Here is a 17479-nt window from a genome sequence, read left to right on the forward strand (position 1 = left end):
AAAAAAAAAAAAAAAAAAAAAAAAAAAAAAAATACACGCAAGTATGTTCTCGGACAAATACGGCAAATCGTTCGATTCCTGGAGAAAGAGAAAGTTCACAAAAACAACGGACAGCAAGAAACTCTTCGCTCGAAAACTCGAGAAGAAGAAGAAAAATTTGTTCTTCGGAATTCTTTTCAAAAAACGAAACAAGAAACGAAAGAAGTAAGTGTTGTTTTGCGCGCGAACTTGCGATCGCGCAACGTTCGATCTGCCAAGTCGCGGCTTTAAGTGTGTGTTTAACGCGATAAATCTCACACGCGTGTGTGTAGAAAAGAACAAAAAAAAAAAAAAATACAGATGTTTGTTGGAGCTCATTAACGAGAGCAGAGCGTTGCGCGAAATTAATTTTATCTAGCGCGACGACCAAGTCGTCCGCCTTCGGATCGTGACAATTGTTATGCAAACATATTCTCGCCGCGCTGAAGAAAGCGACGATAAGACTGACTTGAAAAAAAGACAGTATACATTTTTTGTACACCGAGAATTTTGCAAAAATTCTAGATAACGTGCTCGAATTGTTGAGAAAAGAAGAGTTTCGTCATCAAATCTCGCGTCATCATCTCTTCATTGTTGAGAAAAGATTTTTTACACTTCGGATTTGTTGTAACGTATGTTAAAATATTTGCATTGTTGACATCGATTGTCTATGTTGTTACGCCTGACAAAATTCGTTCGCGATTCCATCTTCTCGGGACCGAAATCTAAAAATTTACGAAATACGCGAGAGAAATACCGAGTTAAATGTCAGAGAGAAAGAAGTAGCCAATAAAATTGCTTAAAAAAAAAAAACAACTTTTTTTCTCGACCAAACGCGAAGAATTGTTAAAATTCTTCGCAACACGGGAAAATTAAGATCGAGATGTCACTCGAGCGCCGCCGTACAAACGCACAGACAATTAGGAGATACGTGCAGCTCATAATTACGAGTCTCAGTGTCGTCATCGCTTTTATTTTCACGTCTGTTCGCACAACAGCTGCGCGTGATTGAATTGTTTCTCTCAATACGCACAGTCGATATCGAAAGTAAATAAAAAAAAAGTATATTAATTAAAGATTGACAAAAACATTATACATGTATATATTTTTGTTTTTATTTACTTGTACTATTTATGGTTTCTCTTTCTCGCGCGCAACGTTGTGGAAATCGAAATACATCGAGACGTTGAGAATTCTCGCTCGTATCTCCTCATCTCGAGCGTATTCAGGAGCGGCATTACGCCACTACGCACATCCATACGCGGAGACTTGTATGTACAGTTACTCGATCATGACACATAAAAGCTGAATCTCTTCTTGGTTTAGTCAGTGTTGCGATTTAAAACGCATCGGTTTATCGCGCGACGTTTTTTTTTCTGCTCACTTCGCACGCGCGGACGATTACTCGCGCGACGGAGTTGAATCCGCGTCTGTGTGCTGTGTGGGACACGGAGTTACGACGAAAAAAAAAAAAAACGCGTTCATTAGCGCGGATAAAAACGCGGATATGCGTACGATCACGATGCGTAGCGGACAGGTTGTTTGTGATAATTGAGAGGCAACCATGTTTTCGAGGCACCGCAAGTCGCGCGGTCACGGCAAGTCGAAAAAAGACGGTAAAAGCAAGAAACATCACATTCACAAGTGGATGTCTCACTCCGAAGAGAAGAACGTACAAGAAGCTAACCTCTTTGCGTAAGTCCGATACTTCTCCTCTCTCTCTCTCTCTCGTCCGATTTTTTCCGACGATTTCCGTTTTCCCGCCTTACCCGATGCGTTTTTTTACTCTCAGAATTTTCGTCGAGGCCGAACTCTCGAATATCGCTCGTAACTTAAAATTAAAAAAAAAAAAAAAAATCGTTATCCGTGGAATTTGATTCTGCAGAAGTAAATTTGCAATTTTCTCCTAACGTCATTAGTCGCGTTTCTATTGTCAGGTTTGATCGTTCTCGCGTGTGTATCGGAAACCGCGCGCTGGTTCACACAACCACCAGAGATCGTCGTCGTACCGGTTTCGACGAGTTTCAATTCACGCGCGACGAAGAGAGATTCCTCTCTCTGGCCCTTCTTGCCCTGCGCACATCACACACGCGTGTGTGTGTATGTGTGTGTGGAATGCGTGCGCATACTCGTGCACAAACAATACGCGCGCCGCGCGTCGAGTAGGATCCTTCGAGATGCCGTCAGTTTCGATCGTATCCGTGATCGATCGCGACGATCGCGACCGTACCAACGACGGCAACTTCGTCGACGGGACACTTGCGTTATTATTGCAGCGTTTGCATTGTCGCCGGCATTGACAACATCGGCAGCACGCGAGATGCGTTTTAAAAATCCGTTGCCGCAGCATGGACACTATGAGTAAGTAAAAGTTCTCGGGAGAAGGGAAAAGGACGTTGTAGGTTAAGTTTCTTCTTCCCTTCGCTTCGTCCTGTAATCCCATCACGTGCACGCTTAGGTGAGCGTCATCCCGGCGACGAATTCTTTCGTTCGATCGAAGCTTACGATCTTATACACGCACGCACGCATACACACCGGCGACGAACCCGGTACGGGATTTGAAATACGTATTTTTTTTCGCGGTACACTGTAAAAATTTATCAACGTGCTCTGCGTGAAACTTGATTAAAAATTGTTTTTGTGGTGTACTGTAAAAATTTATTGCCGCACACTGTGATTTATTATTTCATTTATTACACACACACATGTGTGCAGTTTATTGTCTCGGTTATTTACGAAGGCGGTTTAAATTTTTTTTTTTTTTTTTTTTTCACTCTTTTCAGTCTAAGGAGATTTCGATATTTTATGTTTGAACACTTGACTCCAAGAATTTCTTCTAGTTTTGATTTAAAAATTTTAGATATTCGATCTCTTACTATAATTCGCATAATTGCGCGGTCTACAATTAAAAGTTAAAATACTTTTTCTAACACGTTCGCAATGAATTGTCGCGAGAACAGAATGTTATTTTTATTGATTTACAAATATATCGTAACAAGCGATTTAAATAGCTTTTAACGTCGCGTCATATTTAGATTTAAAGTAGTTTTCAACATCAATAGAATAACAATTTTCTTTGAATTTCGTGCCTCGATCAATACGATACAAAGACTAGCAATTGTAAACACGCCGTGAGAGGAATCGGGAATCCGATCTAGCGATCGGATTCATCGACTTCGAAACTTCTTTTGTACGTCTCTATTTCTTCTCTTCATCGACTGCTTTTTCGTGTGTTTATACATAGATATCGAAATATAAATTCGTACACAATATGTTATCACTGCGTAAACGAAGATGTGTTTCTCGAGAGAAATTTTGTAAATCCATTCAGAGATAGAAAAACTTAATTTCTTATATGCAAATTTATTAAATGAAACGAAAAATTCTCTTCTATACATTTTATGTATATATACATGTACACAGCGCGTCATTGAATCGCGGAATAGGCGCGGGATCGGAGGGCAAGCGGAGCGGTTGCTCGCCAACAAGCGCCGTACGAATCGTACAGCCCGCTTGCTCTCCGATCCCCGCACCTATTCCGCGATTCAGTGACGCGCTGTGTACATGTATATATACATAAAATGTATAGAAGAGAATCTTTCGTTTCATTTAATAAATTTGCATATAAGAAATTAAGTTTTTCTATCTCTTAATGGATTTACAAAATTTCTCTCGAGAAACATGTCTTCGTTATGTGTATACATACACATAAAATATATAAACATGTATAAGCGAAATAAATACTTATATAATTCTATAAATACAACACAGTACACGGACAGAGACACGGACGTCTATTATAATAATAATAATAATAATAATAATTTTATATTATCGCTATAATATGTTGAGATGATATTTATAATTACAGCGCGTTTAACTATTCTGGTTTATTTTATAAAATTTCTATTTTCTTTATTATTAAGTTTATTATCGCATAAAAATAATTGCTTGTAAAATTAATAAGTGTAGAACTGTAATCTTGATTAACGATAAAAAATTATGATTAAAACAAAAAGAATTTGAAATGATGACGCAACAAGAATTAGAAAAGAAAATAGAAATTTTATAAAATAAATAGTTAAACCAGAATAGGTAAACGCGCTGTAATTTATAAATATCATCTCAACATATTATAGCGATAATATAAAATTATTATTATTATTATCCATATAGTTTGTTTTATGTCTCAAACATGTATGAAACTGCATAATAATACAACATATGTATACATATGTTGATATAATATTTATAAACTGAGAAATAAAATTAATAAACTGATGAATTAATAAACTGATAAATTAATAAACTGATATTTATAATTACAACGCGTTTAACTATTCTGGTTTAACTATTTATTTTATAAAATTTCTATTTTCTTTTTTAATTCTTGTCGCGTCATCATTCCATTTTTTTTGTTTTAATCACAATTTTTTATCGTTAATCAAGATTACAGTTCAATTAATTAATTTTACAAGCAATTATTTTTATGCGATAATAAACTTTTTGAAAATGCGTCAAAATAAGTTTAACTAATTTCTCTAAAAGTTAATTTAATCAACTCTTTTTTCAACTTCCCGAAGAAATGATGATAAATTTTCTAACGTCACGGACTTTACGTCCGTGTCGTGTCTCTGTCCGTGTACTCCCCCGTGTACACGGCACTATGGTATACACGTGTAAAGCTCATCTAGAGTGGGATACCGTTCTCAGGGTTCAGGCCGGACAGTTTCACGACGACCGTTGACGCGGTTGCAGCGCGCTTTCGTTGCATTACCGGTATACGTTTTTTTCTTTCCAGCGAGTCCGACTCAAAGTTTTCGGTTACGTGCAATCTAATCGCGCTCGGATTTTCGATGTGTGAACTCTAGTGATTCGTGTTTCTAATTATTCAGAATATTTACACACAAAGAAAACGATTCCCGCAATCTCAGATGCTTGTAGGAATTCTTGAGGAACTGTACGAAATTATGCCGTTATCGTTACCTGCTATTTTTTTGCCGATCAAAAAAGTAAATTTACATTAAATAACGTACAAAATAAAAAAAAAAAAAAACTAAATATCGGTGCAGTTAGAGATGAAATCGATTAATCTGGCAAACTTGGAGCTCATTGTTGAAAATAATAGAAAATACGATACATATGTACGCTTACGCAACAATGTGTTGCGGGCTTCTAATTATCGTGAGCTATTTGCATTTCGTTGTTGAGCACGCATAGTGTAATATATCAAGATTCAGCGAATGTGACATATCATATATATAATAAATATACGTATATATTTACACTCTGTAGAAGGACATTCTATAAATAGCGTGTTCATCTTCGGTTTACCGACAAAAGTTAGTTTCAATATATCAACTTTAATTTAATTATAACTACTAATTTAATTTACATTTTTGTCATCGCCGCAGCTGTAATGATATGCGCGCGCGTCGTTCGCTACCGTTTAATTATCACTGTTTTTTTTTTTTTTTTTGCTCTCGATTTTTTCCTAAAAGCAAAGTTTTACGTTTTCGACAAAAATTCCTTATATTGAGAAATTTAAACAATGCGGTAATATTGTTTGAAAATAAAATCTAATAAGAATTTATAAAATGGAAAATTTAAACAACGTTTTGATCATTTTTTCCATCTAGTCTTCAGTCTAAAAAATTAATTAAAAATTGTAAAAAAAGAGGCGTCTGTTACTTACTTATTGAATTTGTACTTAGAACAAATAATCGATTCGGTAGAAAGCATAATCGGAATTTGTGTGGTGCGTTATCTCTGTGCAACTGAGTACCGATACTATCGGACCTCGTTTCTTTAGATTAGACAATTCAGGTATTCAAGACAAAAAAAGCATAGAAAGATCTGCATCACAAACACATCCTTAGTATATTGTAATGTACATCGCGTGCATGTAAATACTCTTATCGCGATAATTTATCTTTTTTTTTTTATTCCATTTAAAGACACGTGAAAAAAAGATCGCGAGATTTTGCTCCAAGGCTTTCCAAAAAACTAAACTCTATCAAATCAATTATCAGTTTGTCAATATAAATTTTTTTTTATTGCTTTGTGAAACATTATTCGTTTCGTTTGTACGAAGAAATCGCAAAAATTTCTCCGACAAAGACAAGATTTGTCGTCGTGAATTCTTTTGCAATTTTATGGTCGACGAAGCAAACGTAACTTTACCGGGCTTACGAAATAGTTTCTTTTAAGCAAGTAGGTATACAAAAATTTTAGCTGCTTTCGAAAAAAAACATCTGCAGTTCCGCTCCAAGTTTTGACCTAAGTCTAGACAAACACAATTGGCACGGATGATTTAAGGAACCTTCTAATACCTTAACTTCGGTTTATTTTAAGGGAAGGAATTTTTCTCGCACTTCTTTTTCTTCTTTAGAAAGAGAGAAGATAAAACTTCTTCAACAGAAAGAAAATAAAAAAAGGATAACCCAGTACGCCTGTCGTTTCTTGTTCCTTTGTAATGGGATTTTCTACGTTTTATAAAAGAAACTCGTTTGCCTTACTATTTTTTTCTTCTGACTTTTGATTCTTGAAAATATAAATAATAATAATAATAATATAAATAAAATATAAATAATAATAATAATACAAATATAATTGTATACAGATCGACGTGAAGAAAAGTTATTCGCGTAACAATCAAATATTTTTAAAACAACAAACAATCTCTTTGCGAGGAGAAAGAAGTTGCGAGAAGATTTTTCAAAAGTCCTATCCATCGATAGAATTATACGATCTGTTGTTTATCGGATTTCACTAGACGATGGTTGTATATGCAATGTAGATCCAGTTTACGTTCATTAGCCCCTATTAGCGCACAGAATGCCGATGGTATTCAATCGTTAATAGTTGTCCGACCACGTGCTGCGGAGGCTCGAATCAAATGGGAACGTAATCGACGCGATTATGATGTACCGCATATGCGACGCAGGTTACGCACATCGCGCTCGTAAACAATCGCAATAATAAAGTCATTTTATGACGGAAAAACGTCGAGAAGATATTTACACAAACGCGCGATATCAACGAATGTGTATATTCAGAAATCATAAAACGTACTTAACATCCCGCAAACGTTTTTTTCCTCCAAGAACGGCATATCGTCGTACAGCTACTCGGCGGCAATATTTAAGAAGAGAGCGCGTAGACGCATTTAATATCAGATGAGAGAGACTGTTTTAAGACCGTCTGTGGGACATTTATATATACAGTGTTTCAAAAGACATTCGTCTTACTTAAGTGCTCCGATAAAATTACAAACGCATCTCGCATAACGAGAATTAGGTCTGTCACACGGTCATGTTGGAGCAGGCGTCGTTTTACTCCACTCTAACCGCGGAAGAGCGAGCTCGAACTCACCCTTGCAAAAGGACCAGGTGGTAGGTTAGAGAATTTTTGCAAGAGTGTCTCGAAATTCTGAAGAATTTTACGTTCGATCCGGCGAATCTCTACGCAAGAAATTTAATATGTTAATAAATTTTCCGTGTGCATGTTAACATTCTTAATAATCGAAAATTGAAAGTTTCAACGTCGACAAGTAACTTTCTTAACTCTCTTAAATGTCGGCTACCTCCTCAGCAGCCATATTGTATTTCGATGACATCGAAAGCGAGAAGTGACACAATAAAGACTGGTTTATGGAGATCGAAACCGATAAAATTTTAACTTTTGGCTTGTAATGTTTTTTTTTTTTTTTTTTTTTTTTTTTTTTTTTTTTTTTTTTTCCTTCATATAATGAAATATTCGTTTGTTACGAAAACGAAAGCAGTGAATTTCGAGTGTTGTGAACCTTATCCCGATGTATACGCACAAAAATATAATAAATTATGATACTTGCTTTTTCTATTGTTTTTTTTTTTTTTTTTTTTTTTTTTCATTTAAAGTATTGAGAAATACTTCAAAGCCTGTAAAATACGCAACGAACTCGGTTATTCGTCCGATATGTCAAGTGAGTGTGTAAAATCATTCCCGAAGTAGAGAAAGAGAGAGAGAGAAAGAAAGCGGTCTTTCTCGAGCTGTTACTCGCGGTTAGGAGACAGCTGAGCTGTCACTTTTCATTCTCCATGATTCTCACACTGTATTTTCACCGCAACAGATTTCTCTGCATATCTCGATCCGAACATCGTCAACTTTTCATGGAAAAACTACGAAACAAAGTTGCAAGTCGCGAAAATCGTACGCTGTGTCACTTCTCGCTCGTTCCGATGCCACAAGAGCCAATGTGTGGGTTCGATTTTCTCAAGATTGCTGTTTTCAGCTCTCGGCGAAAAGCGAATTTGTGCGAATTAGAGAACATTTGTCTGTTTGTTTCAGCGTGATGATGTCGTCGAGCGAATCGTCGCCCCCGCCCCAGGCGTCGATAGTCACGACAGATTTCGACGTGGTGGATAAAGTGAGGTTGAGCAAGGACATCACGACCCCCATAAAATCGTCGAAACCCATCGTAAATACTGCCGACACCGAGGCGATCGAGGAGGCGGTGCCGATCATGCAGAAGACGCTACCCACACCGGAACCGAAGCCCGCGCTCGAGAAGAACGGCATCGACATAAACGCGAAAAAATCGCCCGACGAGCCGGACAAATGTTTGATCGACTGCATATACCTTGCTCAGCAGTGCTGCGAGTGCACGATAATCTGAGATCATGTTGACAAGAATTCCTAGTTAAATACCCGCCCGGAGAGAAAGACCAGTGTTATCTTGTAACTCCCCGTAGAGCGCATTATACAAATTATTTTTCAAGAACATTCCCCGAATATTTGTTGCGTATTGATTACAAAAATATTTGACAAATATCCACGTTCAACTTCTGTGCCATACGGGGGGGAGGGGAAAGGATAGTTTCCGCAATAATCTCCGTTCTCGTTTTTCTCTCGGCGCGAAATTTAGGATTTGACAATGCAATGAGTACCGCTCGTTGTTTCGGGTACTTTGTGATATACAGAGAGAAGATTTATACCGCGGGAAGAAAAACAATTTGCGGCGACGTATGTGAAAAATTTTGCATACAAGGTGTACGAACAAGAGGAGTGCGCGTTGAAATGTTTTGTAATATTTATTGATTACAAGTCTTCGATGTTTGCGTCGCACGAAATATAATAGACTGTTCTCACGAAAAAAACTGTGTGGATCTGAGAAGACAAAGAAACAATTGAAATGTATATTTTTATATAACGTAATTTTTGCGAATATATCGTATAAGTTTTTGCAAAGAGGCACTGCCAAAAACAAAAAAAAAGAAAAAAAATACATATCGACAAAAAATATCGTCAATTATCTGTGCAAGTACTTCCTCTCTCGGATTATAGAGTAAACCGTTCGTTGCCAACTACACGTCTTCTTTTCGCAATTTGACGATAACGTTAATCTCAGTAATATTTGATAGTGTTAATCGCGACAGTTGTTTCTCCGAACATTTATGGACGTATAATAGTATCGTATAATTCTGTAAATTTGCTAACTCACAGATGCGTGTTTCTGGAAAACACTTACGAAAGTTTTCCGAAGACAAAATATATCGCAAATAAATATCCACACACTCTCCATATATCGATGTAAGGATGCGTTTATTGAGACAAAAAAAAAACGAAGAATAAATCTAAGAACAAATGTTGTTTCTTTAATGAGCCAGTAACTAGAAATATAGAGCGTGTTTCTACAGTGCAGCTGATGATTAAATCAGATTTCCGTTTTACAACATTTGTGTGGGACTTTTTTTATTTCATCTACCTTTTGTTCCTTACGTTCAACATTTTGCGTGTTATTGCAATCTCCCGATAATTGAGAATTAAAAATACATAACTTTGTTACGTTTCAAAATAATAACGCGCAAGCGTCAGAATTGTGATTTAATCACCATCACGCTTCGTCAACAGCATGCAACAGTCACATAGATGTTCTTTTCTCAGTAACTTTTTTTGTTTTTGTTTTTTTACTAGAAACATTTATACAAATATTTATGCTCCTATAAATATCATATAAATATTTGTAATAAAATCGGAGACGAATTGCAATTACACAATGTAATTTATTCGTAGATGAAGACTAGATTATTTTGTAATATATATATATATATATATACGTGTGTGTGTGTGTGTCAACGTATAAATTCAATGCAAAAAGGACGTCGCTGAGATGGGAAGATTAATACGTACAGTTTTGAAGACTGATATACCTGCTTGCAAATAAACTTTGAAGATTCGCAAAACATGAGTAAGTACAACGATACGTGTGCTACGAATTTGACTAAATCTTCTGGATAATCAATAAGTCAAACAATCTACGTATTTTTTTTTTTTTTGAAATATTGCCGTAAAAATCTATTTTTTTCTAATAGCGTCTATTATATCGAGTCGTTGGATTTATAGGCGTTTGGACGTAACTAATGTCGCATTGTATTTGCTTATTTAACGAAACTAGTATTTTATCGACGATGAAATAGAAAGAAAAAATGTAGTTCCGATACTTGTATGTATCAGTGCAATGAGTCGTACTTTCGAAGTGAACAACGTGTCGCGTTTAATTTTGTTAAGTGGTGGAAAAATGCTCCAAGAACTGTTGTTCATCATCTTCGTTCATTTTCTCAAATTATTTATATAACTTGTATATATTACGTATCTTTATCGTAGTATACAGCGTTAAATTTCTTCTAGGTAGAACTTGTGTGTTTTTTTTGTTTTTTTAATTTTTTGCTCTACACAAATAAAGATGCGTTTGCTTTGTGGACGCTCATGCGCGTCGGTCTATCTTTGTTCTACATTTAAAAAGCAATAAAGACAAACTGACGCTTAAAACGCGTAAGCGCCCAAAGCGAACGCACTCTGAGTCTTCGGTCTTGGGTTTTGTTTGTTTTTGTCTTTTTTTTTAAAAAAGAATTTTTTTTCCAGAACCAAACGAAGAAACGTCTCGTGAGAGTTCGAGAAGTGTAAGAAAATTGTTCTCGTGTAAAAACACTATCGTTAGTAATTTGCTAATCGCTATTAGCTAGTGGCGTTTTTTAAAAAAATAAATTTCATGGAATACAAATGTCACAAAGAACTTACGCGTGCGCATAGTATTGCTTCTCTACTTGCGTTACAGATTTTACGACTCGTAAATAGGTAACGGATGACCTTCCGAATTGAAAACCCACCTATCCAGATCTATCAATTGTCTAGTATCATCGAACAACAAGTACAAGTATTTCAACGTCTCGGCGTACCAGAAACTCTCCGTCATGTCTTGCTGGCGTACGTGCTGCGTGTTGCGAACGTTACCGATACTCGTGTAGCCGTCATCGACTTTGGTATAATTCTCGAAACCCTGTTGACGTGTGCGTTTCGTTCGTTACAGACGTGATAAAATGCAAGAGGAGCGCAATGTAACTGAAACGTCCGACTCACCTGAAATATGTGCCATCCCCAGTCTTGATAAGTCTTGTTTCCCGTGAAGTACCACATGTAAAATAGACTCTCGATGAATTCCGGTCTCAGTAAATTATGCGCATCGTTCGTTTTTACGTACATATCCATTTGATTCTCACCTTCTACCTTCTGCACAAGGAAACGGTCGCTTTTTTTAAATCTGGTTTATTTTGTTTCTTTATTCTAACTCCGACCACGGATGTGCTAATTTGTTGAACAACACTTACTTGTATATTAAAATAAGTAATCTCAGGTGCGAGGAACGTCGGTTGAATCGCGTAAGTCTGATAACAAGTCTTAACTATTTCTTGCGCGAGTAAGTTATGATCTGACGGCAGTCCGTGATGAGCGCCTAAGGCTAAAGTACCTCCTAAGTAGCAAGTGAGATGGTCCTACAAATATAAAATTTACACACTCTCGCAAATGTGTGTGCATGATACACTTTTTTCATCTCAGATTTGTTACCCTATCGAAATTACATATATTTACCATTTTCGGTCTTATTTCTTTGTTAGCACCGACCAACTCGGCGATAAATAAATATTTATTGACAGCTGTGTACTTAACGAGATGTTTCTTCGTCCCGGCGATGCCTAACAAATAATCGTCTCGCAAACTAAAACATTAACGACAGAATTTGAGATTTTTTCCGAGACGAGAGGTCACGGTTTCTTTAGCGAGTCAGCTGTGCGATTGTCTCAGCGAGATATACTCACTAGTCGATAGTTTTTCCGGTTTGCAACCACTGTTTCAACAAGTACTCGTAATAGCTGTCGCCGCGAGCGCCTAACGTAATTGTTGCAAATTCGCGAAACTGTCCGGTGTTGGCGTTAATAAATATTGGAACTAAGCCGTCGTATTTGTCTAACTTATGTACATGCTCGGAAACCTTTGCGACTGCAGCCTAGAACAGCAACAGATTGATAACACTCGTCACTAACTTGCTTCGAATAGTCGCGCGAAAATCTTCATTCAAGATTACCTCAAACTTGGATTGTCCTGTGCTACGACTAAGATCGCGAAACTCTAACTGAATCGAAGTGACTTCGCTCGTACTACTGTCAGGACCCCATTTGGGACTGTGCGCACTTCTGGTGCCGAGATTTACATCGGAATATGGAACACCCGACCTGGTGGAAAATGCTGGCATCATGCGATCACCTAAATCCATCTTAAAAACGCGCGAGGTCGACAGATTAATACTTACTTAACGATTCTTACGCATAATAATTGATTAAGATCATTGCTAGCTCGCTACTTACAGCCTTATTTAAAAAAAGTGTATCACCAGACAGATGATATGCAGCTAGTAAACCACCTAACACTCTAATTGTAACTTCAAATAAATTAACATCTCTATTCATTGTAAATACTAAACTATCTTCCACCCACTTCCTCGCCTTCGCAAATTCTGAAATATAACAGAAAGTGTGATCACCAAGTCAAATGTTTTTTTTTTTTTAGAGATCAAGTCACACTACGCTACGTACACACCTTCATTTAACCCCATTATATACATCGTATCCAATGAATCGACTATAGTAAGACCTAAGCCAAACCATTCGTGATATCTCCTTGATATTGGTTTGACATTGTCGTGACCCCAAGCATATTTTTTATATCCATTCCAAGAATGTTGAAATGCCGCTACAACAGCTTTTTGTCTATTATTTTGTGGGCCTAAAAAATATTTCCTAATAAGAATCTTGAACTGTAACTTGTGTTATTGTAACATTATTGCTTTTGATGTGATGTAATTTGCATGTTGCAATTTATTTTTTGTGAATTTTAATCTACCGTGAAATTTGAGAATGTTTGGCTTTGGCTGAGGTGGTTCACCAATTTGATCATCGTCAACCTGATTGATCTCTGGTTGGAACTCAGGCTCCTCAATCACATCACCAGGTCCGGCACCTTGCTCATCATTATCTACAACAACTTCGTCTACTGCCTGCAGAACAAAAGGGAATTCAATGATTTTGCATGAAGATTCCAGACCCTATCTATTTCTTGCATACCTTCTCATATTTAGCAGTTTCCTGTACAACTTCTATATTATTATAGTCTATTTCGTTATCAGAGACACTAGCTTTGGCTTCACTAGTTAGAAGATAAAATATTAAAAGTAAAACTGTGATAACTGCAAAGTATAACATGTTTCTCTGAAACCTGGACAATTGGTTCCATTGCTGAAAAAGAGACGGGCAGGCGAGTGAGAAAACGGGTGAGTAGGCAAAGAAAGATACTTTTAAATGACCCATTGTAACCAAAAAAAAAAAAAAAATAGCGAAACGCAATCGTCACGAATTATCACTTTGAATATATAGTATACGTTACCCTCCACAGACTGCGCGAAGTGCCTCGTGCAAACGACGCGCTGTCGTGAATATTTAAGCTAATGTAATCCGATTTGCCCGAGTCCCTCGGCGAGAACATATTTTTCGTATACAGGTTAACTCGTTCCGGCACGTGCGGGAGTTCGTTCGGTCGGCCGAACGATTGAAGTACAACGCTTCGACGAATTAATCCGACATGCGAAAGTCCTCATTTATAATGCAAGCTGTCCTACTGTAAGTTCAACGCGGCTTTACATTTTTCATTCAGTTTATTTGTTATTGCTATTATGACGTGTAACCTCGAACACATGAAACAAATGGATCTGTTCCATGCTCCTTCCTAACTTTATGCGCGACTACTACACCTTCTGTACTTTATTTCTACTCTTCTCTCTTTCTTTCTCGATAAGCGGTTGTGAGGTTGTTTTATTTTGAGTGCGGAAAAAACGTTACGTACGGTGCAATTGTAAAGAACAGAGATGGCATTCGTGTAGCTCTTCTCAACGTCGTGTTCAAGAGTGCTTTATGTTTTGTAACGTTATGTATCAGTGTCAGTCAACACATTACTTGACAGACAACTAAATACGCACCTTCATATACAGAAAGTGTTTATGAGAGAAAAAACACACAGAAGAGAGCGCAGTAATTGTGCGCGACAAATTTTTCTTTAATTGTGAAAGTAAAAAGAATCGAAAATTCAGTCCTCAATGTGCCTCGCCAATATATCCGGTATTCCGGATAAACATTGGCAACCACCGTTCGTTTCATTCGAAACTACGTAAGTAAAAAATTTGCACGCTCTTTTTCTTTCTCTGTATAAATTTCTGATCTCACATCTCTGACTCTGATCTTTATTTTATATTTTCTCAGAATGGGTGAAATAACCCTTGAATTGTACTGGAAGCATGCCCCTATCACGTGTAGGAACTTCGCTGAGCTCACGAGACGTGGTTACTACAATGGCACAAAGTTTCACAGGGTGATACGTGATTTTATGATTCAAGGTAAAAGTAGATACAGACTTATGGTTTTTTGAAAAATACGACAGAGTATGATAATTTCACACAGTATTGTATTTTAATTATCATGTTTAGGTGGAGATCCTACTGGAACTGGCAAAGGAGGAATGTCGATATATGGAGAAACTTTTGACGATGAAATTCATGACGATTTGAAACATACAGGTGACTCTTTTCAGTCAGTCTTGTATTAATAAACTGTTTATAAATGTATTGTCTGCTTTATGATGCAAAACAATCACTATAAAAAGTATTGTTGTTAATTTTTATAGGTGCTGGAATATTATCAATGGCCAATTCTGGACCAGATACAAACGGGTCGCAATTTTTCATAACACTGGCTCCTACTCAATGGCTTGACGGAAAACATACTATATTTGGTATGTTATTACAGCAAAGTAGCAATTAGAATTATACCCAAATTCTTTATAACTGCATACATGTGTGTGTAACTGTATATTACATAAATACTTAAAACTATTTTGTGTCTAATTAACAGGTAGAGTTTACTCTGGCATGACAATAGTGAAGAGAATTGGACTAGTTGAAACTGATAAAAATGATCGACCAGTAGATGATGTTAAGATTGTGAAAGGCTCTGTGAAAAACTCATGAATGTTTTTCGCATATATATATATATATGTATATAAAATTTTTTATATAACAGAAATAGTTTAAAATAAATGCTTTTATGTAAAATATAAAATAAACCTTTTCTTCCAGTAAGAGCTGAGTCTATTATCTTATATATAACTTTCAATTGTATCTAATATTAATTAATATTAACATTGTCTAGTATTAATTATTTGCTTCTGATATTACTTGTTGTAATAAAAAATGACATGAGTCACCTGCATCTCAAATATTCATAAAATTCATCAATATCAGAGAGCCACGTCTACTCGATCCGACTGTTCAACCATCAAAGGTCCTTCCGACTCTTACGCAGTCCTTATATACGACAAAGCAATAGTGGGGATACACCAATCGGAAGCTACGCACAGTTCCAGTCCAGAACGATTGTGTCTGTTCGGGACACGCCATTGGTCGCTCGGAGGTACCACAATACGCTATAAATATCCAACGCAACAGCAACAGGCATCAAAACGTGCTGAACCGTTGTTCGGATCTCGTCTCCGTGGAAGCTCTCAAATTTTTACCGCGTTGGCATCATGTCGTCCGGTCGTGGAAAAGGCGCGAAAGCGAAGACTGGCAAGGCGAAGTCCCGATCCAATCGTGCTGGACTCCAGTTTCCCGTTGGCCGCATCCACCGACTTCTGCGAAAAGGTAATTACGCCGAGCGCGTTGGCGCGGGTGCTCCGGTCTATTTGGCTGCGGTAATGGAGTACCTCGCAGCGGAAGTGTCAGAATTGGCGGGAAACGCTGCCCGCGACAATAAAAAGAGCCGAATCATCCCACGGCACTTGCAACTCGCTATTCGCAACGACGAGGAGTTGAACAAATTACTGTCCGGCGTTACCATTGCTCAGGGTGGAGCGCTGCCAAATATTCAGACGGTTTTGTTGCCGAAGAAGAGCGAGAAGAAAGCTTAACTACGAGCACAAACAACTAACCAAACGGCCCTTTTCAGGGCCAACAATCTGTTCGTGTACGAGGAACATCTTGTTCGCGTTTGCTTTTCTATATGCACGTTTTACTATTTACACTATTTATGTTCGTGCACAATCGTGCGAAAGTAGAATAAAATTGTTTTATTATTTGTTTTAGAGCAAAAATTATTTGTTTTAAGTAGAGTAAAAATTATTTGTTTGTATATTCAAGTTTATGTATCTTGTATTACACTCTTTCTCTCTTTCCTATCACTCCAATTACCAATAAACGTAAGACCTAAATAACATTCGAAGATGTTTTTCGGGTTTGAACCGCGTTAGTGTCATTTTCATACCGACGTTTCGTGAATATTTCAGCTCGCTTCATCAGAGTTTCAAGAGCAGTCTGACGCCGTATCAGGCTGCTTCGGTTCAAATCCGAAAAACATCTTCGAATGTTAATAAAATATTCAACCGCGAAAGCATCAAATATCAGAATAAGACGTGGTTTATCTTATACTACACACAGAAAAATGTTCTACTACTAAAAAATAATTTTTATTTATCTTCCTTCTTTTAAAGCAATGGTTAACTTTATCAAAAAATATTTTCTAATAATAGTCTTACAATTATATTTGTTACAAATTTTTAAAAAGATTATATAGGGAACTTCTTTTTTCAAAAATATAAAACTTCGAAACACACGTAGATTAGATAAGTAAACCGAATTTTTCTTTTTAGTTAGCATTCATGATAAAAGTATCAGGTTTATTAGGATTTAAATTATATTTTGAATAAATTAAAATGTTTACGAAAATCTTGATTATATTTACACGGACGTATAAACTTATTATATACTTAATTATTAATTATAATTTAATTTATTCGATACACACACACAAGTGACGATTGTTTGTGATTTTTCTGTGTGCAGACATGCGAACGGTTAATAATAATGATAAAAGAATCACGAAATTTATTCGACATGATCGCAAAACGTGTTGCTTCTTTCTACAGACTCTAGACATAAACAAGTTTATGTTTTTCGTGCAACATTCTTTCGCGTGACGCCATCTATGGGAGTTGCGGCGCGTTATTTACCGACAGTGTCGATAAGTAGACGATGTTTGCAATGGTA

The 17479-nt window shown here is 36.7% G+C and overlaps 4 protein-coding genes across 18 annotated transcripts in view; 3 read left to right on the forward strand and 1 right to left on the reverse strand.

The window, feature by feature from the left end:
• LOC109855954 overlaps positions 1 to 9643 on the forward strand; it is a 13224-nt gene extending 3581 nt beyond the window's left edge. For 2 of the 15 annotated variants that reach the window (XM_020430696.1, XM_020430697.1), the window contains one exon: positions 8347 to 9643. In XM_020430696.1, the coding sequence (XP_020286285.1) occupies positions 8347 to 8674 (328 nt within the window). In that variant the 3' untranslated portion in view covers positions 8675 to 9643. The other 13 variants (XM_020430705.1, XR_002250344.1, XM_020430700.1 and 10 more) reach the window with 13 other exon arrangements.
• On the reverse strand, positions 9432 to 14087 carry LOC109855950 (endoplasmic reticulum mannosyl-oligosaccharide 1,2-alpha-mannosidase). Its single transcript, XM_020430691.1, has 11 exons — positions 13774 to 14087; positions 13455 to 13625; positions 13234 to 13387; positions 12931 to 13116; positions 12699 to 12847; positions 12419 to 12607; positions 12153 to 12340; positions 11926 to 12052; positions 11664 to 11828; positions 11416 to 11565; positions 9432 to 11335 (listed from the first exon to the last, which is right to left on the reverse strand). Exons 1-11 carry the CDS (start codon positions 13870 to 13872, stop codon positions 11117 to 11119), a joined length of 1797 nt encoding a protein of 598 aa, XP_020286280.1. The 5' UTR covers positions 13873 to 14087; the 3' UTR covers positions 9432 to 11116.
• Positions 14088 to 14267: 180 nt separating this feature from the next.
• Positions 14268 to 15465, forward strand: LOC109855952 (peptidyl-prolyl cis-trans isomerase-like 1). The gene is made up of 5 exons (XM_020430693.1): positions 14268 to 14550; positions 14643 to 14776; positions 14867 to 14956; positions 15064 to 15171; positions 15291 to 15465. The coding sequence occupies exons 1-5, from the start codon at positions 14480 to 14482 to the stop codon at positions 15404 to 15406; spliced, it is 519 nt and encodes a 172-aa protein (XP_020286282.1). The 5' UTR covers positions 14268 to 14479; the 3' UTR covers positions 15407 to 15465.
• Positions 15466 to 15914: 449 nt separating this feature from the next.
• On the forward strand, positions 15915 to 16564 carry LOC109855943 (histone H2A-like). The gene has a single exon (XM_020430683.1). The coding sequence runs from the start codon at positions 15964 to 15966 to the stop codon at positions 16342 to 16344; it is 381 nt and encodes a 126-aa protein (XP_020286272.1). The 5' UTR covers positions 15915 to 15963; the 3' UTR covers positions 16345 to 16564.
• The last annotated feature ends 915 nt before the right edge of the window (positions 16565 to 17479 follow it).

This window comes from Pseudomyrmex gracilis, unplaced genomic scaffold, assembly GCF_002006095.1.
Source record: "Pseudomyrmex gracilis isolate BER0280 unplaced genomic scaffold, ASM200609v1 scaffold_102, whole genome shotgun sequence".
Classification (NCBI taxonomy): domain Eukaryota; kingdom Metazoa; phylum Arthropoda; class Insecta; order Hymenoptera; family Formicidae; genus Pseudomyrmex; species Pseudomyrmex gracilis.